Source organism: Lathyrus oleraceus, chromosome 2 (genome assembly GCF_024323335.1).
Source record: "Lathyrus oleraceus cultivar Zhongwan6 chromosome 2, CAAS_Psat_ZW6_1.0, whole genome shotgun sequence".
In the NCBI taxonomy this organism is placed as follows: domain Eukaryota; kingdom Viridiplantae; phylum Streptophyta; class Magnoliopsida; order Fabales; family Fabaceae; genus Lathyrus; species Lathyrus oleraceus.
The window spans coordinates 144,674,452-144,701,336 of NC_066580.1; the positions used below are offsets into that span (position 1 = coordinate 144,674,452).

At 37.5% G+C, this 26,885-nt stretch overlaps 1 protein-coding gene across 1 annotated transcript; it reads right to left on the reverse strand.

Moving 5' to 3' along the window:
* Positions 1-5,586: 5,586 nt before the first annotated feature.
* On the reverse strand, positions 5,587-20,660 carry LOC127122316 (uncharacterized). Its single transcript, XM_051052670.1, has 2 exons — positions 18,240-20,660; positions 5,587-5,601 (listed from the first exon to the last, which is right to left on the reverse strand). The coding sequence occupies exons 1-2, from the start codon at positions 20,658-20,660 to the stop codon at positions 5,587-5,589; spliced, it is 2,436 nt and encodes an 811-aa protein (XP_050908627.1).
* Between the last annotated feature and the right edge of the window lie 6,225 nt (positions 20,661-26,885).

Genomic DNA, 26,885 nt, shown 5'->3' on the forward strand with positions numbered 1-26,885 from the left:
TATCTTCCAACCTTAGAGTTGAGTATCATCTTGTTTCCAACTTCGAAGTTGACATTTACCATTTTTTTGCTCCCAGCCTCAGAGTTGAGAAGCTACATTATTTCAACTTCGGAGTTGGTATATCTCCTTTTTCTAGCCTCAGAGCTTATTATCTACCTTTGTCTAACCTCAGAGTTGACGCTTATCCTGTTCTACCCCTAGCCTCTAAGCCGAAGGTCTATCTTTTTTCAGCCTCAGAGTTGAACGTCTACCTTTTTCCAACTATGGAGTTGATGAACCTTTCATCCCCAACCTCAGAGTTGAATGTCTACCTTTTTTCCAACTTTCGAGTTGTTGAACCCCTTCTTATCACCCGGTCTCAGAGTTGATGTCTATAAATCCAACCTCAGAGTTGACGCCCACCTTTGTTCCCAGTCTTAGAGTCTATTTTCATCCCATTGTACCCAACCCCAAAGTTGATGCTTATCCCTTTTCCAGCCTCAGAGCCAACGTTGATCATAATTTGTTTCCAACCACAGAGTTGAGAATATCCAGTTTCACCTCAGTCGCAGTATTGAGGTCAAAAAATTTCAATTCCCAACAATCAGTGTTGGTCATGTTTCTGTCCCTAACCTCAGAGTTGACGACCAACTATCTACCTTCAAATTCCCACACTGTCCTCCCCAATGATGTTACCTATCACATCAAAAGTCCAAGGTCCACTTGTTAAACCATTTTTAAAAAAAAATGAAATTCTTTCACCCATTTCTCCCCAATGGAAAATTGTTCTTAGCGCTTACTAGAGAGTTTTGAAAAAAAGAAAAATAAAAAGAAAAGCTTGCTAATAAAAAACAAAGAGCTTGTTAAAAAAAAGAGTCAATTATATTTCATCAGTATCATGCATATGTCATGCATCTCTAACCTTTCACCAATATCCATTAACCAGATAACATTTAAATCCTCAGCAACTTCCTTGCACAAAAGATACTTTGTTCATCCTATACCTCAGTGGAGAATTTCTTTGTGACCTATCTTCATATTTCATTTGTTCTTAGTGGGCAAATTTCTCGATATTCTAGTATTTAATCCCCTCCTACCTTGATTGTCTGGAAGTCGTTGCTATCCATACATTCAGGTCCGAGAAGATTAAATAGGGGCAGCTGTCATACCCTAAAATCCTCGCTACCCTTCACAAAATCATATAGGTCAGTAATCCTAATCATATGCGTCGCCTTACATACATTTCAATTCATCTGTATGATCATGGTCCAATACAAGAGGACAAGTATCATGGATTGCAAGCTCTATGTTTGCACTTAGGGGAAGTTAAGGTTTCTTTGCAATTAAAGGTTGCTTGATCAATCAACCCTAATTGTAAGACCCCAATTTTGACCCTAAGATCCCTCATGTAATTTCATCATAAGCATTAGCATTGGGATCATGCCTTGGCATCCTCCTTACCCCTCTTTCATTGGGTTTGTTTTGGGAGAGATCACCAAGCACCATGTGATTGTATCATACTTGTATATTATTATTTTACTAACCAAAATACAAAATATGTCTTTGCATTTTGCCTAAGTCTTTTGTAGGTAGGGCATGATCTCCATTGATATATCAAGTTCATATCTAGGGTTTGAGACCCTCATGACAAAGAGCACAACCATGAATTGATCCAAGAATGGTTATGAGCATCATATATGAGTCCTAATTACCTCTACATCTTATATTGATCAAGTTTTCTTCAAGAGTTTGAGGGTGATTTGCCTTGGAAACCCTAGTTTGACTAGGTATCTTGAGTAACTTCTCCAACAAGCTATCTCACCAATTGATCAAATTTCTCAAGGGACACTTAAAAATTCATTATTTTATGCATATATGATCTACCATGAGCCAAGAAAGTCCAAAGAATTGAAGGTTAGCAAGTTGGTTGATGGTGGTTGGCTAGATGAATTCATCTGATCAAAACTGGGTCTCCCTAGACCCTATCTCCTACAATTTTAACCATATGAAAATGATTCTAAGAGAACAGTTACTCTAAATGAAATTCCAAACAACTCTCATGTTGATACCTAGAGCTAGTTTCGCTTGGAAAATAACTTTCTATGTTAAAACATTATAGGTCATTTTGTCTAAACCCTAATTAGAAAGTCAACTTACGAAGGCCATAACTTGCTCAATTTTTATGCGATGAAAGATTTAAAAGTTGAACATTCAAATTCAAGGTGTCTACTTCAACTTTTATGTTTGTAGTGAGAGCTAATTCAACTTTTATGAGCATGTGATATGAGGCTACATTATAGGTCACTTTTGTCCTATACCATTGAACAAGTGATTTTTCCAAACTTCAAAAATGCATAACTCTATCATTCTAAATCCAAATAACATGAAATTTGTGACCATTTTGAAGGTCTTTGAAAGAGCTACAACTTTTATGAAGACACCTTTCTTATTTGAATCTCAGATAAAAAGTTAAGAATGGTGGAATATTGAGATATATGGCTTGACACTTAGAAAAAATTTTAACATGTTGAAATTTCCAAACTTCCACCTCAAAATTCTCCATGATCCAAGCTCCAAATGGCTAAGTGTTTAACATGAAAGTTGTTCCTCTTGATCTAACCTTTCCAAAAAGTCTAATTTCATCCATTTTGGACAAGATTTGCTAGGCTTCCGCATGGCTGGAACATTGCATCATCATTTAGCAATAATCAAACCTCAAGCTTCCATTTACATTTGCCTTGCATTCCAAGTTGATTTTAGACTTACTCACACTCAATTATGGATCAAATGGAATGATCTCATGAGCCTGTACACGCCCATGCACACATGCATCACTCATTGCCAATTTTGGAAACTCATTTGGAAGGTGCAAATATCACATGATCTAGTTATAAATAGAGCTCCATATGCTCAGAATTGAGGACCCCTTCGCGCCAGCTTTGATCCCAAACACCAAACCCTTCTGTCGCACCTCAAAAATGATGATAATGCGATCCCTCGTGATAGGACGCGGAAAAAAATGTTGTTCGAAACAGAGTCGCCACCGAACTTTATTTATTCCAATGAAGGAATAGGAAAATATCGATAAAACCTTTTAGAAATAAGAATAATGGTCGTCGCAACCATATTCGGGTTCAGGAGTCAATTACGCAAGGGGAAGGTATTAGCACCCCTCACGTCCGTTGTACTCAACGGGAACCTCTTAGTCTGATTTTGCTATTTGACTGTTACTTGACTGTTATTCGCTTGCTTCGAGTGATTAGAATTGATGATAGATATGGGTGAAGACCTTAGGAGGGGGAAATGGGAGGTTTTTTATTAGTGTGCTCGCGAAGATACAACAATCTCCTGCCTACGTATCCTTATGGTGCAATAAGAAAATCAGAGCATTCGTAGTTCGGGCTACTACGAATAATTGGTGTGTTTTGTTTTGATGAACGACTGTGTATGTCGGCGTTCTAACGGCTAAACGCTGGCTTGTCTACTCTCGGGGGAGGCTCTAACACTGGTTTGTTGTGCGCATTAGAAAGGATTGACAGTATTCTTTTTGAAAGGGTTTTGGTCACGCAGGGGTGACAAGTTGAATTGATGTGTTTGGGTGTTTGGTTTCGATCGCTCGGGGGCGAGAAGTTAGTTTGATTTGTTAAGGTGTTTTTTAAGAACGACGAAAGATTGAGCAATGTGGTGTTCACCAATCGTCCAATTCTTTCGAGGAATAATAAGGCGTCCGCCTTCTAGTCCCTTTTCGTTCGAATTATTTTGAAAGATTGTTTGTGGATGTTGAATATGCACGGTAGTGAGGCGTACGCCTCCTACTTGCTTATTCAAAGAATAATGAGGCGTGCGCCTACTATTCCCTTATCCAAGTTTATTTAGCGTGTTTTAGTCGGAAGTCGATAATTTGTGCAATATGGCATTCGCCAATTATTCAAATAATCGAGAGATAGTGAGGCGTACGCCTCCTATCTCTTTTATCATCCGAGGTTTAAATTGTAAAAGATATGTTTGGATGTTGCATTTGATGTGCGAAAATGGTTTGAATTTGAATTGGTAGGTTTGGATTTATTCGATTGTGGTTTTGATTTGATGACGAAGATTCGAGCAATATGGCGTACGCGAATTATTCGAATAATCGAGAGATAATGAAGCGGATGCTCACTATTCTCCTTTTCATCTGAAATATGAAATTAAAAGGATTTGGAATTTGTAGAAATGATTTGAAATTGTGGTTTGAATAAGGTTTTAATTTGATGACGAAGATTCGAGCAATATGGCGTACGCCAATTATTCGAATAATCGAGAGATAATGAAGCGGATGCTCACTATTCTCCTTTTCATCTGAAATATGAAATTAAAAGGATTTGGAATTTGTAGAAATGATTTGAAATTGTGGTTTGAATAAGGTTTTAATTTGATGACGAAGATTCGAGCAATGTGGCGTACGCCAATTATTCGAATAATCGAAAGATAGTGAGGCGTACGCCTCCTATCCTCTTTTCATCTGAAATATGGAATAAAAAGGATTTGGAATTGATTTAGAAAATAAGGTTTGAATTTATATGATTAAGGTTTAATCGGGTGACAAGAACTCGCGCAATATGGCGTACGCCAATTATTCGAGTACTTGAGAAATAGTGAAGCGTACGCTTCCTATCTCCTTTTCATCCCAAGTTTATGTTTAAAAGAGAAAATTCCTTTGAGATTGAATGGTTTGGAAAAATGATTTGAATTTGTGTTTATGAATGAAATGAATTTTAGTGTATTATTTCATCTACTCGATTAATCAATAACCAAGTAGGTTTCATTGTAAGAAAGCCCAAGAGTAAGCTATGTGAGGTTGATGGCGATGCTAAGAGCAATCGACTTACAAGGGTGCTTTAAAAATGGGCTCGATATTTGGATCGAGAATTGTATGATTGTGCTTTTTTGAAATTGGCCTTGAATTAAATGAACTTGGTTTGGAAATGAATTGAATTTGTTTGAAATGATAATGAAAAATGATGATGAAACATTGAGAAATTATTTTTTGAATTAGTAATGAATTTAAATGGAATTGAATACTTATCATGAATTGCACATGGATAGATTTCTATCGTCTAAATACCACAAATGTGAACAGTAGAAATAAAAATAGGCCTATTTCAACTAACAATTGATTTAGTCTTTACTTATTTGAAAAATTTACTTAATTATCCAATGCATTTTACAAAAAGGGATAGAGGAAAAGAAATTGAAGATCAATGCACACCTACACATGGGCCGCGACTTATTGAAATTAATTCGGGCCCAATTCCAAAAAACATTGAAATTAATTCTTATTATTTTGATGACTAACAAGAAATTTGACTAAGTTTTTCTGTTGCACTTTACTAACAGCCATCAAGGAAATGATTTATGATATTTGGATTTTAAACATAAACCTGTACACCCTCATTAACCCCCAATCTTTTGAGGCACAACACAAAATCAATGGTAACCCTAAGCAGCACGACGCTCCTTCCCGCATAAGCCGAGCGAAACCAGAAAATTAATCATGAACAAAATTTACAAAACTTTAAACCGGAGTTATGGCGTATATACAACCTATTTGAACCTTATAATAACAGCTTAATATAAATCTTCCTGTAACATGTAAAAGAAACAATAATATACACACAAAATCCAAGCCAAATGTAAACAAAACAATTTGTAGCAGCAAGTCGCCGTGTATATGTATAAATTACATAACAACCAAATTTTCCCAACTGCACATCTTTATGTAAATCCAAGCAGCTTATTCTAGAATCATGAATCGAAAAATCATAACAACCACAACAGATACACTACAGAACTTTCTCAATACACAACAGCCTTTTACTAATAAAACTATGGCATATGACAATGAATCTCATAGCAACCTAACCAAAACAACTATATGATTAAAGCCAAATCGTTATGACGTAATGGACATTTTTGAAGAGAACTCGAGATTGTTAGCGAAATACGACTCTTCCGGTATTATCAGCTACTGATGCATTTGTCGTTGCTGCTAGCTCTTACTGTTGTGGAGTTTATCGCCTCCGCTCACTCAAAGCTTCCTCCTGCGATCCGTCCCGGTTTTGATTTCGACTCTATGGCCACAATGAACATCGACCTGTCCTCAAGGCTTGCGAGACCGAAATCACCGCAATGGTTCGACCTGAAAAACAGAAAATTACACAACAAAATCCCAAACTGTTGACGAAGGACGAAGATAGTTGCGGACTGACGAGTCACCGACGGCTTCGGTACGGTGATGGCGCTTGCTGAGAGAAACGGAGTGAGGTTTGAAGGATGACGAAGATAGAAAATTCGAAGGGTTTTTTTCTGAGGGATTTGTTGGTGATGGTCGCGATTTTGAGCGGATTTCGAAGGTGTTGAAGATGGAAGGTAACGGCGGATGGTGAAGCGATGATGAGCGGGGATTTGTGAAATTTGTCGATGGGGTTTCGTTGGAGGGAGTTTGAGCGGAGGGTTGGCGTTTCTGGTGAGCGGAAAGTGAGGGGTTTCGCCGGTAGATTCGCGGCGGCTGAAGGTTTTGAAGAGGTGATGGAAGCGAGGTTTCGTGGGCTGAGTGAAGATGGTTTAGTGGCGGTGGAGGAGGAGATGATTAGAGAGGAAGGGTTTTTTGTGGGAGATTGAGAGAAGCGCTGAAGGAGGATTTTCGCAGAGAGAGAAGAGAGAATGATGAAAGGGTTTTTTGAGTGTTGAGGGTTCTTTAGAGAGTGGTTGTGAGAGAGGGAAGGGTTTTTGTGTTGAGGGAGTGGGAGCGTGAATGTGTGTGAGCTGAGTTTGTTGAGAGACTGAAGAAGGATAGGGGGACGCGTGGAGGGAAGAAAGAGGGTGGAGAATCCTCCAAATCTTTTTTTGGATTTTCCTTATAACCGTTTGAGAGAGAAAGGAATAACAGCTCCATAGAATCCAAGGTACAATTTTTATAATTATTATTTATTTTAAAGAAATGGAATTATAAAATAAATTCTAATTAATATTTAATTTAAACAAATTTTAATTTCTTAATTAAATAACTAAACCAAAGATTATTGACCAATTAAAAAATAGAAATTGAGCGCAAATTTTGTTCGAAAAATCGAACTGGTCACACTAAAATTGTCAGGACAAAATATACTTATTAAAATACAGTCTTTCCTCAAATTTTAACGATTCAACCGATTTTTCTGTATTCTCAAATAAATTCATTCTGACTGACATTTTAGGTGTTTATTCATGATGCAAATGTATGTCATGTTATGCATATGATGCTAAATTAAAATGAAATCAATTCTGTGAAAATTTAAATATGCACGGACAAAATTGGGGTATGACACCTTCCATTTGAGAGGAGAATCCTGAGAATTTCCTTTGGAAATTGAGTTGGAATCTCACTGTTTTGAGATTCAAAACTCCAGGGATCCAAGACCTTTTGTGCATTCTAAGCTACTTCTGCAAGCATCCTGAGCAAGATCAAGCACAAGCCAAAGCAAGAACAAGTGAATCCAGACCTGCATTGAAGGTATTTTCCAGAAAATTTCATCTATTCGATTCTCTCTCAATTCTCTTGGATCTTTGGTTGTCTGAAGTCCTACCAATATAGGCAAGAAGGTTGAGTTGCTTAGAGGTCAAATCGAAGCAACTCAATTGACACACCTCAAAATTCAACTCCTCATATCTTTCAATATATGTGGAGTTAGTTAAAATTGAGGTCAGATTCGTGCTCTATGCCATTTTTTCTTTTAGATCATGTCCTCCTTTTTCATTTATGATATGGTGATGAATGGACCAGTCCGGCCAAGGTCGCCTGAGTTGACGACCGGCACTTTGCTCCGGCAATGATGTGGCACGGTCCAGAGCCATTAGATGGATTAAAAATGTTTTAATCATGAGCGTACATATTGATTACCAAGCGTGTGGATGTTTGACTCAGGTGCATCATGGAACGCGTGCACTCAACCACTTAATTTGCCACCTCAATTAATGAGCCAGATCAAGTGGTCCACGTTTTTTTGATTTTTTGATTTTAATTTTAATTGCTTTGATATTCATTAATTCATATTAAATTTAATATTGATCCAAAAAATATGAGAGTTTCACCAAGAACTTTAAAATAATTTCCTCTTTCATATTCTGAATTAAAAATATGTTTTAGATCATTATTAATATTTTTCATAATTTAATTGATTTTGCATTTGTTTTTAATTATTTAAAAATAATTTTAAGTCTTTAAAAATTCTGAAATTTTTTCTCCAAGGTCCTTTGACCTTGTTTGACCTATGATAAATCTCATGGCCATTTATTTGGTGTTTTGATGAGGTTTTAAGAATTTGACAAGCCATATTTAATTTAAATGCTTTATTTTAGTATTTTTAATTTGAATAAATGTCAAATAATTTTGGTGACCAATTGTGATGACTTGTTTACGTTTGACTCTTGTTGTTGGGCCTTGGTCAAGGTTGGTTTGACTTTGTCAAGTTAATATCATTGGATTTTGGGGATTGATGGAATGTACATTCCATCTCCCAAATTGAATGGATGATATTAATTTGATAAAAGTCCTCCTTTGATCAATTTGAGTTTTGATCCATTCCCCTCCCTCTTCATCTCATTCCCCTTCTTTATGCATTCATCTTATTTGGCCTATGATATCTCAAAGTCCTAAAGCTAGTTGATTGAAAAATTAACATGAGTATGGATGAGATTAGGCCACCTATTTTGCATATTCTTTTTGTGTGTGGTATGTGTCGCGGCGGGATTTTTCACGAGATTAAGTATTGATTGAACTTAACCCGTTTGAAAAATATTTTAAATGCAAGAGTCGCCACCGTCTTTTATTTTATCCAAAAAGAGGAAGGGAAAAATAACGATAAATCCCTTTAGAGTTACGGGTTTGGGGGTTGGTTATGCAAAGGGAAGGTATTAGCACCCTCTACATCTTGGTACTCCACAGGAACCTTTTTGCTTATGTTTATGTGAATGCTTTGCTTTTTTCGCTTTGATCGTTTGATTGGGGAGATGAGAAAAGAACTTGATTTTATTGTTTTTGGACTCGATAAAGTCGTAGACTTCATGCCTACGTATCTCCAAGGCGCAATGGAGAAATCAGAATCCACGTAGTTCTCCCAAAAGAAAAGGGGAAAGTCTGTTTTGTTGATTTTAGATTTGAACGAGCCTAGACCCTAAAGAAATAAATAAATGGGCTCATTACAGGAAAGCCCAAGAGTAAGCTTATGAGTGTGTGAAAAGGGTTTCTTAAACGGCGACCGTTGGAATCGCATCGGGTTTCTCTTTTTGGATTTTTCGATTTTTTAACATAAAACGTGAACAATACGATTAAATTATTACAACACAGTTAGCTATGAATAGTTAGTATTACGAATAGTTAGTGGAGTTAATCGAGCTGAAACTGAAACGAAACGGTTAGTAACAACATAAACAAATATAAAAAAAACAATATAAACATTTACTTTAGACAAAATAAACATTTGATATAAATAAACATTTAATTAAAATAAACATTTAAACAAATAATTAATTTAACTAACATTTAAATAAAACATATATGCAAAATAATTATAAAAGATAAACAATATTTAGTAAACAAAAGTAATATATATATATATATATATATATATATATATATATATATATATATATATATATATATATATATATATATATATATATATATATATAGACAAATAATATATAATAGACAAAAGTAATATATATATATATATATATATATATATATATATATATATATATATATATATATATATATATATATTTAGATAAATAATATATTATAACACATGTCGGCCAGCCGGAACCTTGCCGATTTTAGAGATAAGTGAAGAATATTACCTTGTGTGAAGAGGATGAACTTCTGATCGTCCAAATGATCGACCGAAAGCTGGAAACCGTCACCGACGCAGTGCTGGCTGCCTTCGTGAGTACCTGACTTCAACGTCGCTTTTGATCGGTGAAATGACGCCGGAATGAAATGAACCTTGGATATTTGTGACCTGGACTCAACGAACTTCAAAGATATGAAATCGGTTTTGTGTTTCGGTGAATAATCGGGATGATTTTGGGTTACCGAAAATGAAGAACAAGTGAAATACGGTAATGCTTTTGGAAAAATATTTCTTTTCAATTCTCTGTTTCTCTCACCACACGTTTTTTCCTTACTGATCCACCTCCCCCTTTTTCTTACTAACAACATCTATATATATATATTTAGATTACTTAAACAATAGGAAACCTAAAAAATATCTAACATAAATTAATAATATATATTTAGATTACTTAAACAATAGGAAACCTAAAAAATATCTAATATAAATTAATAATATATATTTAGATTACTTAAACAATAGGAAACCTAAAAAAATATCTAACATAAATTAATAATATAATTTATATATTATATAATAATAATAATAATAATAAACTAATATAATATTAATCCTAATTAAATAAACTAATTAACAACTAAACACAATTAATATTAAGCACAAATAATATTAAACGGCACACGATTAAAATACGATAAAATCGAGCGACACGAACGCGATAAAAATGATGACAATTTGCACAGCAAAACAGACAAATTGATAAAACCAATAAACCAGTAAACCGGTAAACCAGTAAAATCAACAACACGACTCAAACAGACTCGATTAAATCACACGGCACAACACGTAATTAAATAAACAACCCTAGGCAATAATAAAATCAACACGACATCACGAAAACGCTGACAAACACAATCACAAATAATCGGACAATACGAAAACGCTAATATATTCGAAATACAGTCAAAATACCGACAAACAAACAATTAAATAGATAAAAACGCACAAAACCTAATCGAAGCGATGCCACGCACAAAAGAGATAAGCGAGATAAATATGAGGCAACGATATCGGCCAGGTTTTGCTAAAACAACGAAATACAACACGGTAAGCAACGAAAACACACAAAACCTAATCAAACTAGTTGTCACGCGAAGTTTAAGAAATTGAGATGAATACGAGACAACTAGATTAATCAAGATGTGGTCAACAAAGCCAAAGTCAAATTTTGGGGTGCGACAGATGCCCCTATTTAATTAACTTAGGCCAGATAGCCGGAGGCTATCGAATGGCGTAAGGTAATTAAATATGACAAACGCCACAAAATTTGACCGCAAATGCATGTATGCATGATACAAAAGACAGACAGACACAGAGACACAGGAGTGCAAACTCTACTGGGGAAGGACATACACCGACTCAATGCATGAAGGTAAACACTGAGAACACTCAGCTGGGGAAGATTCACTACCTATTCATAGGTGGAAAATAGGAGGAAAAGAGATATCGACTCAATGCTGACGATACATCACTATCTCATAGATGAAAGTGGGAAAAGATCAATATAACAAGAGTACTGATGTGACAGTACATTACCAACTCAAAGATGGAGGTAACAGAAAAGATGAATACCAACTCAAGGATGAAGGTATAACAAGGGCATAATAAGAATCGAACTGCGTTGACTCATGGTTGACAGCTCACTACCCACTCATTGATGAGGTAAACAGGACATGCCAACTCAAAGTTGAAGGCAAGCTTCAAAAGATTGATAATAACACTGCTAGGGAAATCAAATTCCAACTCATTGATGATGGTGTAGATGAAGAATCAGATCTAAGGATCATTGTGCAGACTTACAGTTGAATGCACACTACCAACTCATTGATGAGGTAGACAGAGAAATGCCGACTCAAAGTTGAAGGCAACCACCGATTCATTGACAAAGGTGTTTAAAAGAATTTAGAACATATTTTCCTGGAGATGTTTATCATTACCGACTCAAAGATGACGGTGGAAGGACAAAATGTACCTAACTCATAGATGAAGGTACTCTATCAACTCAAAGACGAAGATGGAATCAGAAGTTATCTGTGCATACTAAAAGATGAAAGCACACTATCAGTTCAACAAGGATCAAACATACCCTACTCATAGATGAAGGTACTCCATCAACTCAAAGACGAAGATGGAATCACAGGAAAATGTGCGAACTCAAAGATGAATGCATATTACCAGCTCAAAGTTGCAGGTACTTCACCAACTCAAAGACGAAGGTGGAATCAAAAGGAATCTGTGCTAAACTCAAAGACGAAAGCATGCTACCAGCTCAAAGTTGCAGGTAGAACCATGGAACTTTCTGTGAGGATGTTATCAACTCATAGATGGAGATAGTAATTAATTTATCTGAGGGATAACAAAGGTTACCACTCATGGATGTAGGTAACTCAAGTTTGTAACGGGTACCAACTCAAAGATGAAGGCATAAAGGACTTGGACACAATATCTGTCATGTCTGTTTTACTGAATGAGAGTCACAAAGACTATATTGTTGCCTTCTTTTACTGGCAATTTCTGAGCTTTATCTGGAGACACGAGGTTCAAACTAGGATAGAACTAGAACGAAACGGTCAAACAAGACTTCAACTAAAGAGGAATGAACTCATCAGGATTTACAACTGAAACAACCATCTTCCACGAGGCATAGATCTCTGTGGGGAACATGACCAATAAAAGGTATTTTGCTGCTTATGAGGATACTCTATATGGAGAGATTGACTCAACCCACAATATAAACAAGGAAACAAGGTGCATATGAATGCAAGCATGATATGTCATAGATATGCATGAATATTTAGTAATGAATGCATGATGGACAGACAAAACTAGGAATAACTAAAAATGTTAACAGCTGCATAAGGACTTGCTGGAGATTTGCACTGAGACTCGCTAGGGAGTAGTACAAAGACTTGCTGGGGAATTGGTACAAGAGCACCATATCCAGGTTTCTTTAAAAGTCTGTCTCTGCTGAGGATTCCGTAGAAGAATGGAGATGCCTTCTACTTCAAAAATGTATGAGATTCCCTGTGGTTCTTGAATTTGTAAGGTATATGAGGATTGGACCTTTCTGAGGACTCCGCTGGGGATACAAGGTGTTATCCTCTGGAAATAAGATGATATTGTAAGAGAAGTCCTGCAATTCTTGAATTTGCTGATAATGCAGAAGGGATTATTCTTCTGGAAGACTCTGCTGGGGATAAAGTCCGCTGGGGATAGGTGGTATCTTTCCAGGGAATAAGAATATAGGGGAAATGTATCCTTGATTTTTTTGCTTTAATTATCATGGAGACTTTCTGTATCTGAAGACTCTGCAAGGGATTATGGTGTCTGATATCTGGTTACGAGATCTTTCCTCTAGGAGACTCTGCCGGGGAACAGTAATGTCTGACCTTTGAATATAAATGAGAATTTAGGAGAAATCCTGCAATTCTTGAATTTGCTTAAAATGCATAACAGACTCTTCTTTTACTACAAAACATTACTGAGGAGGAGACATATCCTTCTATTGAATGGACAGATAACAACATGAGATTCCCTGTAGTTTCTGAATATCAACTTTCTTCATTCGCTGAGGGATGGAGACCTCTGTATTACTCCTGCTCAGGGAAATCAAATCTTCCTTCTCATCCTCTGCTGGGGACATTGTTGATCCCGCTTTAATAAATTACTGGGGAAATGCCTGTAGTAATCCCATAGGCCAAATCTGTAACATAAAACCTGGATCAAAGTCTTCATGATCAATTAACCGGGGAGTCTTCATGATCAATTAAACTGGGGAGTCTTCATGCCCCAAGTGAAGGGAATAAACTTCTTGAAATATTTCTTGCATGATCTCTTGAGGAAAACTAGGAAGCATAGCTGGGGATATCCAGAATCACAACCTCTGCTGGAGAAATATTACTGCCAAGACACCTGTGGAGATTTTTTCATCATATACATATAAGGATAGTAATATGAACATGTCTAGTTGGAATCACATGATTTCAGAATTACTGAGACCACATGTCTCAATCCTTTTATTGATGTCCACAAATCAAAATAAATAATCTTTATATTTTTCAAAAACTGTTTTTAATTCAAAACTTTTGTTTCAACACATATCTGTCAAAGTAAAAGAACTTTCGTAAATTGAAATGAAAATTAAGAGTGCCAAGAAATATAGAAAGGCTCAAATTGATTTGATAGGATGGTAATCAGCCAACAGCGTGATTCCATAGATCTTTACAAATTGGAAAATGGTAATTTCGTGGGAAAAGGGTACGTTGAACTACAATGACATCATTCTCTCTTCCACTTTTGACCTGTATTGTAGCCTTGAGAAAGTTGGAGAACTGTTGAAAATATTCTGATACTTCAATGATCTTATCTCTGTTATGCAGTTACTTGCCTGAAATCCCTAACTTTTGCTTAGATTGCCCTTTCGGGTTTTCAATCTACCGGGATAATATTCTCTTTGTTTTTTTATGTCTCTAATTTCTGCTTGGACCGCCCTTTCAGGTTTTCAGTCCACCGAGACGCTCATTTTTGCCTAAGCCGCCCTTTCGGGTTTTCAACTTAGCGAGCTGTTCTTTTCATTTTTTAGGCGAAGTATTTCTTGACTGCATCTGTATTCACGGGACGTGGAAGCTCTTCACCATCCATGTTTGTAAGAATTAAAGCACCGCCTGAGAAGGCTTTCTTGACAACATAGGGTCCTTCATAGTTAGGAGTCCACTTGCCCCTAGAATCATTGTGAAATAGTATCATCTTCTTGAGCACAAGGTCACCCTCTTTGAATTCTCTCGGCTTAACCTTCCTATCAAATGCCTGCTTCATTCTCTTTTGATATAACTGTCCATGGCACAAGGCAGTCATTCTTTTTTCTTCAATCAAATTCAACTGATCGTATCTGCTTTGACACCATTCAGCCTCTGACAACTGAGTTTCCATTAGTATCCTCATTGATGGAATTTCAACCTCTATTGGTAACATAGCTTCCATACCGTATACAAGTGAAAATGGGGTTGCCCCAGTTGGAGTACGGACTGATGTTCTATATCTGTGTAGTGCAAAAGGCAGCATTTCATGCCAATCTTTGTAGGTAACAACCATCTTTTGAATGATCTTCTTGATATTCTTATTTGCAGCTTCAACTGCCCCATTCATCTTGGGACGGTAAGGAGAAGAGTTGTGATGCTCGATCCTGAAACTTTCACATAATTCATCCATCATTTTGTTGTTCAGATTGGAGCCATTGTCAGTGATGATCTTGTTTGGAATGCCATATCGGCAAATGAGATTATTTTTGATGAATTTGACCACCACTTGCTTTGTCACCTTTGCATACGAAGCTGCTTCCACCCATTTGGTGAAGTAATCAATTGCCACGAGAATGAAACGGTGTCCGTTGGAAGCTTTGGGTTCAATCATACCAATCATGTCAATGCCCCACATTGAGAATGGCCAAGGAGCAGAAATCACATTCAAAAAGGTTGGTGGTACATGAACCTTATCAGCGTAGATCTGACATTTGTGACACTTCTTTACAAATTTGCAGCAATCTGATGCCATGGTCAACCAGTAGTAACCAGCTCTCAACATCTTTCTTGACATAGAGTGGCCGTTTGCATGAGTACCAAAGGACCCTTCGTGAACTTCTTTCATCAACATTTCTGCTTCTTTTTTGTCAACACATCTGAGTAAGACCATGTCATAATTCCTCTTATAGAGCACATTCTGATTAAGGAAGAAACTGCCTGACAATCTTCTCAAAGTCTTTTTATCTTTTTCTGTTGCTCCAAGAGGATACTCCTGAGTCTGAAGGAAATGCTTGATATCGTGGTACCATGGTTTATCATCAAAACTGGCCTCAGTTGTAAACACATGTGCTGGTCTATCAAGTCGCTTGATCACAATTCTGGGTACTTCGTTTGGAAAACCCACTTGATACATTGAAGACAACGTAGCTAGAGCATCCGCCATATGATTCTCATCCCGAGGAATGTGATGCAATTCAACCTTGGTGAAGAAAGTCAACAATCTTCTTGCATAGTCTTTGTATGGGATCAAGCCAGGGTGGCGTGTTTCCCATTCTCCTTTGATCTGATTGATAACTAACGCTGAGTCACCATAAACAGTAAGATTTTTGATGCGGAGGTCAATGGCTTCTTCAAGACCCATGATACAGGCTTCATATTCAGCAATGTTGTTTGTACATTCAAAGAAAATTCTTGCCGTGAAAGGAATATGAGAACCTTCTGGAGTGATAATGACTGCACCTACTCCATGTCCATAAACGTTGGAAGCTCCATCAAATACTAAACCCCATTGAGATTTTGGTTCAGGCCCTTCTTCAGGAAGTGGCTCTTTACAATCTCTGGATTTTAGGAACATGACATCTTCATCAGGAAACTCATCCTCATTATCATCGTGATCTTCAACGGGTTGGTGAGCAAGGTACTCAGCCAACACACTGCTCTTGATAGCTTTCTGGGTATGATACTCAATGTCGTATTCTGATAACAGCATCTGCCATCTTGCAATCTTACCAGTGAGTGCAGGCTTCTAAAAAATGTACTTGATTGGATCCATTTTGGATATCAACCAAGTGGTGTGACTTAACATATACTGCCTCAATCTCTTAGCAGCCCAAGCCAATGCACAACATGTCTTCTCGAGTAAGGAGTATCGTGATTCACAGTCAGTAAATTTCTTGCTTAAGTAGTAAATGGCATGCTCTTTCTTTCCAGTTTCGTCTTGTTGACCCAGAATACAGCCCATAGAATTCTCAAGCACTGTCAAATACATAACCAACGGTCTTCCAGCAACAGGTGGTAACAAGATAGAAGGCTCCATGAGGTACACTTTGATACTGTCAAATGCTTTCTGACAATCCTCTGTCCAAACACAATTCTGACTCTTTCTCAGCAATTTGAAGATAGGTTCACAAGTGGCAGTCATGTGAGAAATAAACCGGGATATGTAATTCAATCGTCCTAGAAAACCTCTCACTTGCCTTTCTGTTTTTGGTGCGGGCATCTCTTGGATAGCTTTTACTTTATCTGGATCAACTTCAATGCCTTTTTGGCTGACAATGAAGCCCAAGAGTTTACCTGACCTGACGCCAAATGTGCATTTGTTCGGATTGAGGCGAAGATGGAACTTCCTCAATCGTTGAAACAGCTTCAATAGATCCACTAAGTGACCTTCTTCTGAACGAGACTTTGCGATCATGTCATCCACATAAACCTCAATCTCTTTGTGCATCATGTCGTGAAAGAGCGTTGTCATGGCTCGCTGGTAAGTAGCACCTGCGTTCTTCAACCCAAACGACATCACTTGATAACAGAATGTTCCCCATGGTGTTATGAATGTAGTTTTTTCCATGTCTTCGGGAGCCATTTTGATCTGGTTATACCCGGAGAATCCGTCCATGAAGGAGAATATGTCAAACTTTGCTGTATTGTCTACCAACATGTCAATGTGAGGTAGGGGGAAATCATCCTTTGGGCTTGCTCTATTTAAGTCACGATAGTCGACACACATTCGTACCTTCCCGTCCTTCTTAGGAACTGGTACAATATTTGCTATCCACTCTGGATACACTGAAGTGGCAAGAAAACCAGCATCTATTTGCTTCAGAACTTCTTCTTTAATTTTGACGGCCATATCTGGATGTGTTCTTCTTAATTTCTGTTTGAGCGGTGGACATTCTGGCTTCAAAGGTAGCTTGTGCTCTACGATGTCAGTGTCAAGACCAGGCATATCTTGATAAGACCAAGCAAACATATCTACATACTCTTTCAACAGGCTGATCAATTGCTCCTTGACCTGTGGGGATAACAATGCTCCAATTTTGACTTCTTTCACATTTTCTTCCGAACCCAAGTTGACTGTTTCCAAAGGCTCCTTGTATGGCTGAATAGTGTCTTCTTCATTTTCAAGCTGGCGGGCGACCTCTTCTGGAATCTCATCCTACTCTTCCTTTTCAGCTTCGAATACAGAATGTTCAAAGTTGGGAGATGGCATGATGTCATTGTGTTCAACGGGTTTAAGTAACCTGTACAAACAATTGTTTTTAGAGGACTGACCATGACATGCAAAAATGTGTTCTTTTTAAGGTTTTTTTTGTGTTACCATTTTCCGAAAAGATAAAAGGACACAAGTGTATAGGAACACAAAAGATCTTTTTCATGGATAGTACATTTTTGACAAAAGTGCCCATTTTACAAAATTAATGCTTCGCGCTTTGGGCTAAAGCGGAAGATTTTTGAAAACTGAAAAGCTTAATTACTTTGATATGTGGACACAATGTGGGATGTCAACTGCGGTCCAGTTCTTCATAACTACTCCTGGTGTCACAAATCTGGGGCCTTCGTCTTCTGTCTTTCCCTCAAAAGTATCCTCCTCAACTGCTACCATGTTGATAAACCCACCGCTGTGAAAGATATCTTTGAAAGGTCGCACCACTGAAGTTTGCACTTGTTTTCCATCAACAAAGCCTAATCCTGCATGGTTAACGTTTTCTGGCAACTCTATCACCTTGCCCCACATTTCTGTAGGACCTGTCTTGACAATCTGCTGGGCGTCTTTGAATGACGCGATTGAACCTTCACTTTTCTTGTAATCATCGATGGTCAGGGCCTGAAATGGAGTTTGAACAACCGTCTCGTCTACTTCTATCACACTAAACGATGAAAGGTGGCTAATCAGCATAGCCTGCTCCCCATTAACCGTCACTATTTGCCCATTCTTGACAAACTTTAACTTTTGGTGTAACGTGGATGTAATGGCACCCGCCTCATGAATCCATGGGCGTCCGAGCAGACAGCTATAAGTTGGGACTATGTCGATAACCAGGAAAGTGATCTGGAATACGTGTGGTCCAATACCAATAGGCAAATCAACTTCTCCAATGACTGTTTTTCTTGATCCATCGAACGCTTTCACAATAATTCCACTGTGCCGCATTTGCCCCCCTTTGTACTTTAGCTTCAACAAGGTAGACTTGGGCATGACATTCAGAGATGAACCGGTGTCAATTAGGATATTAGACAAAGAATCCCCTTGACAATTGGCTGAGATATGGAGAGCGAAGTTGTGACTCTTTTCTTCTTCTGGCAGTTCTTCATCATAAAAGCCTAAGCCATTGCACGAAGTGATGCTGCCTACAACATTGTTGAACTGCTCTGCTGTTATATCCTGTTCTACAAAGGCTTGATCAAGCACCTTCAGTAGTGCTTCTCTGTGGACAGCTGAGTTCAATAATAAGGACAGGATCGAGATTTTTGACGGTGTCTGTAGCAACTGATCTACCACTTTGTAGTCACTGAGCTTGATAATTCTGAGTAGTTCATCTGTTTCTTTGTCAAGGGTTGAATTGCTTGTTTGCCCTTCTGCTTCTCTTGTCACTGGTACCACGACTACTGGATCTTTCTCAACACTTCTACTTGGGATAACCGGCGGAGCGAACACGCGGCCACTGCGCGTCATTCGGCTATTTGCTGCGATATTGGTAACTGAGGCTAAGGTTTTAATCTCGACCTCTTTACCGTTCTCAATAATAGTTGCTGCATAGCGGTAGGGGACCGCTTTATCTGAAGTGTAAGGCATTGGGCCCGGAGGGCAAATCACCACTGGCTCCCTCGGATGATAAGCTATCTCTACTTTCTCTGGAATGTTGAAGCAAGGAATGATGACATTCACCTCTTGTTCTTGTGATTCTGGAGAACTCACTTGTCTAGAAATCTGAATCAAACCCTGATCAAGGACGCCTTGCAAATCATCTTGAATCTTTCTACAACCTCTTGAACTGACTGAACATGTACCACAGATCTGGTGGTTATGTTGGAATAGACCATGAGCACATAAAACAGAATGAATTTCAACCAAAGACTGCCGAATCTCCTCTATCTTCGTAACACGTTGTTCATTGAGACAAACTTCTATATTGTTCACTGATGAAGGACCATGACTTGGCATTGGATTGTCCTTCACATTGGGACCCATGATCTTGAAGGTCAGGATACCTGCTCTTGTCAACTTCTGTACTTCCAACTTTAAAGCAAAACAGTTGTCTAAGTCATGACCTGGAGCATTCTGATGAAAGGGACAAGATACCTTTGGCTTGTACCACCAAGGTAGCACTTCTGGTACAGGAGGTCGTGGTCGTGGTTGCACAAGGTTTTTAGTGATCAAAGCTGGATACAATTCTGCATATGACATCGGAATTGGATCAAAATTGGTTCTTCTTTGTTGCTGTGGTGGACGTTGTTGTAACTGATGTTGATGTTGTTGAGGTTGATGTTGTTGCTGATACTGAGTATTCTGTTGGAAGCGGTTGGTACGCTGCTGAGGGTATTGGACTTGAACTGGAGCGGAAGTGATTATTGGAGTCACGGCTGCTATATGTTGGTGTTGGGAATGGTAAGGATAATTGATCCTTCTTGGATGATTATAGGACATAGCATTAGTTTCTTGTTCCTTCTTTTTCATAAAACCGTCGTACCTCTTTGCCCCGCTTGAAGATGAACTTCCTTCTCTAACTAGACGCCCTTCTCGAACTGCTTCCTCTAAACGGACTCCCATGTTTACCATGTCAGTAAAGTCTGTAGGAGCGCTTGCAATCATCCTCTCGTAATAAAAAGTATCAAGAGTCTTTAAGAACACTTTCGTCATCTCCTTTTCTTCCATAGGTGGAACAACCTGTGCTGCAATTTCGCGCCACCTTTGCGCGTATTCACGGAATGTCTCCTTTTCTCTTTGTTGCATGGACCTCAACTGATCTCGGTCTGGCACATTATCAAGGTTGTATTTGTAATGTTTGATAAAGGCCTCGCCTAAATCGTTGAAAGTCTTGATCTGAGAACTGTCTAATCCCATATACCAGCATAAAGCTGCACCGGTAAGGCTGTCTTGAAAACAATGAATGAGCATCCTTTGGTCGTTGGTGTACATTGACATCTTTCGCACGTACATAACCAAATGGGTCTGTGGACAAGAACTTCCTTTGTACTTTTCAAATTCTGGTAGTTTAAATTTTGCTGGCATCCTTACGTCTGGAACCAAACACATATCATTTACATCTCTGCCAAACAGTTCTTTCCCACGAAGAGCTTTTATCTCTTTTTGTAATTCCGCAAACTGATCCTGGAATTCATCCATTCTATCATTGAGACCAGGATCCTCACTTGGGGTAGGGCCGTGATAGACAGGTTCTCCTAGGTGAGGAGTATAGTGAACAACGGGAGGCACATTAGTGAAGACAGGAGCATTTGGTGGAACGAACTCTTGTTGATATCTATCTTGATTAAGATCCCTGGGTATTTCCCAAGGACGGGATGCTGTGATGGTAACAGAAGTGACTGGGACAGCGTTGATTTCTGAAGCGATGATTGTAGTGACGGGTGCTGCTGTTGTCTGATTCTGAATTTGAGGTTGATTCTGTGCCGAAGTCTGTCCTGAATTATGAACTTGAGCCCTAGCCTGGGCTTCCTCTGCTTGCAGACGGGCGGTTAACATTTGGTTGCGCATCTCTGCTGCCTGTGCTTGCGCCTGGATCTGTGCATCTTGTGCTTCGGCAACCTGAGCTTGTGCTGTTTGAAGTTGAGCAGCTTGGGCTGCTTGGTTTGCTATCAATGTCTCGACCATAGCAGAAAGGCGGTCAACCTGAGCTTTCAATTCTCGGTTCTCGTTATCTGTTATCTCCATTCTTCTTTTGTAGTTGGCTCTTGTGTTGTAATTATGCGTCAGCTTGAAATGGATCTGCTGGCGGGAAGCAACTGTTAGAAGACTGGACCAAGACAGACAACCTGTATGCACGTGATGCATGGATATGCAAAATGAACGATTTTCCAAGGAACTCTAAGTGAAGGAAAAGATAGAATTGCAAACATTTTTGATAACAAAACAAAAAATTTCATTTTAAGCATTTTTATCAAAATATACAAAGTTATCAACCCAAAATACAACCAAGAAAACCATTTAAGGACATGTGTCATCAGGACGAGCATAAACAAGTAGGAGTTGTCCTTCAAGTCTCTCAATTCTTTCTTCATAGGCCTTCTGCATAAAAGCTTTCTCCTTCACCAAACTGTCTACAAGACCTTTCCATGCACCTGAGGACTGTGGAATCTGGGAGTAATCTGTTGTGCCTGAGGAAAATAAATCCTCTTGCACCCTTGGACGTTTACCTGCACGATCTTCTCCACTCTGCTCCTTTAACTGTCTCTGAAGTTCTTCATTTTCCATTTCGAGCACCTGGGCCTTATCCTTCCAAGCGTCTCTCTCTTTCTCGACCCTCTCCAAGGTGGCTTGGAGTTCTTCTTTGTCATCTAGCGGAAGGTAAGGGGTCTTCAACGGAGCGGGTTTGATAGGATCATGATGTGGGTATGGCATTTTCAACTGTATAGCTCTGGCTCTGATCCACTGGAGGTACGGCTCATAGGAGGTACAATCTTTCTTACCCAATTCAAGTCTCCCTTTGCGACAAACACGATGCCAAGCTCTTACTACTCTCTCTTTCATGGTAGGGTCCTCCTCGTTATCCCTCAAGAAAATACCTTCTAAAAGAATGTTAGGAGGCTTGTCCTTCATAGGGTAACCGAGTTGTCTCCTAGCAAGTACTGGATTATAAGAAATGATTCCCTTTGTGCCCATGAGGGGCACATTGGGGAACTCCCCGCAACTATCAATGATCTTCACATCGTCTAAAACTCTACTATACCATGCAATATCTGACTGGGTAAGAGACATAATCCTCTGTGACCACTGAAGTCCTGACTTGCGATCCCAAAAAGTAGCTGACTTAGGAAGATGAGAGACAAACCATTTGTAGAGTAACGGTATACAGCAGACTATGGTTCCTCCTCCTTTCAAAGTACGGTAATGGATGGAATGATAGGTGTCTCCGAGCAAAGTTGGAACAGGATTACCACTTAGGAAGATGCGTATAGCATATGAATCCACAAAACCTTCAATATTAGGAAATAGTAACAAACCGTAGATCAACAAGGCGAACAGATGCTCCACAATAATATCACAACCTTGACTGGAAAAATAAGAAACCTTCCCCATTAAGAACTTGGCAGTGAAACCTGGAAGTCCTCCTTTGGTGGTGAAGTTATTCTTGAATTCTGACTTCTTCATGTACAACACTTTTGCAAGAGAACTATGCTCGGGTAACTTTTCTGAACCAGAGAAAGGTACTGTATCAGCAACTGGGATGTGAAGCAACTGGGCATACCCTTCCAATGTAGGCATGAGTTGATAGTCTGGGAATGTGAAACAGTGATAGACTGGATCATAGAACTGTACTAATGTCTGCAATAACCCTTCTTCCATCCTAAGTGTCAATAAAGATATAAGTGCCCCATATCTGTCTCTGAAACCAATAGGATCTGCGATCGAAGAAACCAGTTTCTTTAGTTCATCTATCTTTGGATTGATGAGATTGTACTTTTTCACACTTCTCTGTCCAAAATCCATGTTTCCTGCAATATTTACAATCCTCACTTTAAGTTCCTTGGAAAAAGGTTGAAATGATGGGAATGAATGCATGTCATGCAACAAACACAAACATGGTTAAACAATACAAGGCTCAAAGTTCATCACCAGCATGGAGTTTAGGACAACGCCCCAAGATAAGTTCTAAGGTTCACCTTCCAAACGGGTTCTAAAAGTTCCCAAGGTTATGGATCCTTCTTTGGATAATACCGGGTTAAGCAACTGCTCGCTTTCCAATATTATTCTCAAAAGAATCTCGCTTGAGTGTGATATCGCGTATCAACCAAACCAGACTTTTGGTCCGAAGTGGTCACCGCATCACATCCTAAGTAAGGCCAAGATGGGGTAAAGGTAAACTAAGGTCCTTGGCTTCACGGGCCCGTCGAAAGCAACAATGCCTCACAAATGACTTGTTTAGCACTATCACCCTCAAAGAGGCCTCCACCAAGCGGACAAAGGCTCAAGTCAACTCGGTAAGGATTGTCTCCTATCAAGTCAACCTGAATTATCATCCATCCTATCTCAAATGTGCCCCAAATCCGGGTATAGGATTTATCACAAGTATCCCCCAAAACCCAAAATAACAAACATTGCAAACAATACAATTTAGCAAATATCCACAAAGCAAACATATAAACAAGCAAAGATAGGCTAAACCCTCAAATAAGTTTAATCATTGTGTCCCCAGCAGAGTCGCCATTCTGTCGCGGCGGGATTTTTCACGAGATTAAGTATTGATTGAACTTAACCCGTTTGAAAAATATTTTAAATGCAAGAGTCGCCACCGTCTTTTATTTTATCCAAAAAGAGGAAGGGAAAAATAACGATAAATCCCTTTAGAGTTACGGGTTCGGGGGTTGGTTATGCAAAGGGAAGGTATTAGCACCCTCTACATCTGTGGTACTCCACAGGAACCTTTTTGCTTATGTTTATGTGAATGCTTTGCTTTTTTCGCTTTGATCGTTTGATTGGGGAGATGAGAAAAGAACTTGATTTTATTGTTTTTGGACTCGATAAAGTCGTAGACTTCATGCCTACGTATCTCCAAGGCGCAATGGAGAAATCAGAATCCACGTAGTTCTCCCAAAAGAAAAGGGGAAAGTCTGTTTTGTTGATTTTAGATTTGAACGAGCCTAGACCCTAAAGAAATAAATAAATGGGCTCATTACAGGAAAGCCCAAGAGTAAGCTTATGAGTGTGTGAAAAGGGTTTCTTAAACGGCGACAGTTGGAATCGCATCGGGTTTCTCTTTTTGGATTTTTCGATTTTTTAACATAAAACGTGAACAATACGATTAAACACACAACACAGAAAATAAAAAATGCGAGAAAGTAAATTATTACAACACAGTTAGCTATGAATAGTTAGTATTACGAATAGTTAGTGGAGTTAATCGAGCTGAAACTGAAACGAAACGGTTAGTAACAACATAAACAAATATAAAAAAAACAATATAAACATTTACTTTAGACAAAATAAACATTTGATATAAATAAACATTTAAACAAATAATTAATTTAACTAACATTTAAATAAAACATATATGCAAAATAATAATAAAAGATAAACAATATTTAGTAAACAAAAGTACTATATATATATATATATATATATATATATATATATATATATATATATATATATATATATATATATATATTTATTTATTTTTAGACAATAAATATATAGTAGACAAAAATAATATATATGTACATTTAGACAAATAATATATAATAGACAAAAATAATATATATATATATATATATATATATATATATATATATATATATATATATATATATATATATATATATATATATATATATATATATATATATATATATATATATATATATACAAATAATATATAATAGACAAAGATAATATATATATATATATATATATATTTATTTAGATATATAATAGACAAAAATAATATATATATATATATATATATATATATATATATATATATATATATATATATATATATATATATATATATATATATATATATATATATATATTTAGATAAATAATATATTAAAACACATGTCGGCCAGCCGGAACCTTGCCGATTTTAGAGATAAGTGAAGAATATTACCTTGTGTGAAGAGGATGAACTTCTGATCGTCCAAATGATCGACTGAAAGCTAGAAACCGTCACCGACGCAGTGCTGGCTGCCTTCGTGAGTACCTGACTTCAACGTCGCTTTTGATCGGTGAAATGACGCCGGAATGAAATGAACCTTGGATATTTGTGACCTGGACTCAACGAACTTCAAAGATATGAAATCGGTTTTGTGTTTCGGTGAATAATCGGGACGATTTTGGATTACCGAAAATGAAGAACAAGTGAAATACGGTAATGCTTTTGGAAAAATATTTCTTTTCAATTCTCTGTTTCTCTCACCACACGTTTTTTCCTTACTGATCCACCTCCCCCTTTTTCTTACTAACAACATCTATATATATATATATATATATTTAGATTACTTAAACAATAGAAAACCTAAAAAATATCTAACATAAATTAATAATATATATTTAGATTACTTAAACAATAGGAAACCTAAAAAATATCTAACATAAATTAATAATATATATTTAGATTACTTAAACAATAGGGAACCTAAAAAAATATCTAACATAAATTAATAATATAATTTATATATTATATAATAATAATAATAATAAACTAATATAATATTAATCCTAATTAAATAAACTAATTAACAACTAAACACAATTAATATTAAGCACAAATAATATTAAACGGCACACGATTAAAATACGATAAAATCGAGCGACACGAACGCGATAAAAATGATGACAATTTGCACAGCAAAACAGACAAATTGATAAAACCAATAAACCAGTAAACCGGTAAACTAGTAAAATCAACAACACGACTCAAACAGACTCGATTAAATCACACGGCACAACATGTAATTAAATAAACAACCCTAGGCAATAATAAAGTCAACACGACATCACGAAAACGCTGACAAACACAATCACAAATAATCGGACAATACGAAAACGCTAATATATTCGAAATACAGTCAAAATACCGACAAACAAACAATTAAATAGATAAAAACGCACAAAACCTAATCGAAGCGATGCCACGCATAAAAGAGATAAGCGAGATAAATACGAGGCAACGATATCGGCCAGGTTTTGCTAAAACAACGAAATACAACACGGTAAGCAACGAAAACACATAAAACCTAATCAAACCAGTTGTCACGTGAAGTTTAAGAAATTGAGATGAATACGAGACAACGAGATTAATCAAGATGTGGTCAACAAAGCCAAAGTCAAATTTTGGGGTGCGACAGTATGTTTCATGAGCATAGTCCATTATACTATGTCTCTAACATGCATTAACACCAAAATTCTATTGCCCGACCTCAAATAGTTGTGACTTCTACATAAGTCCAATTATGATTGCTTAACATAGTGCTAAATTTGTGACATAAAAGGCAT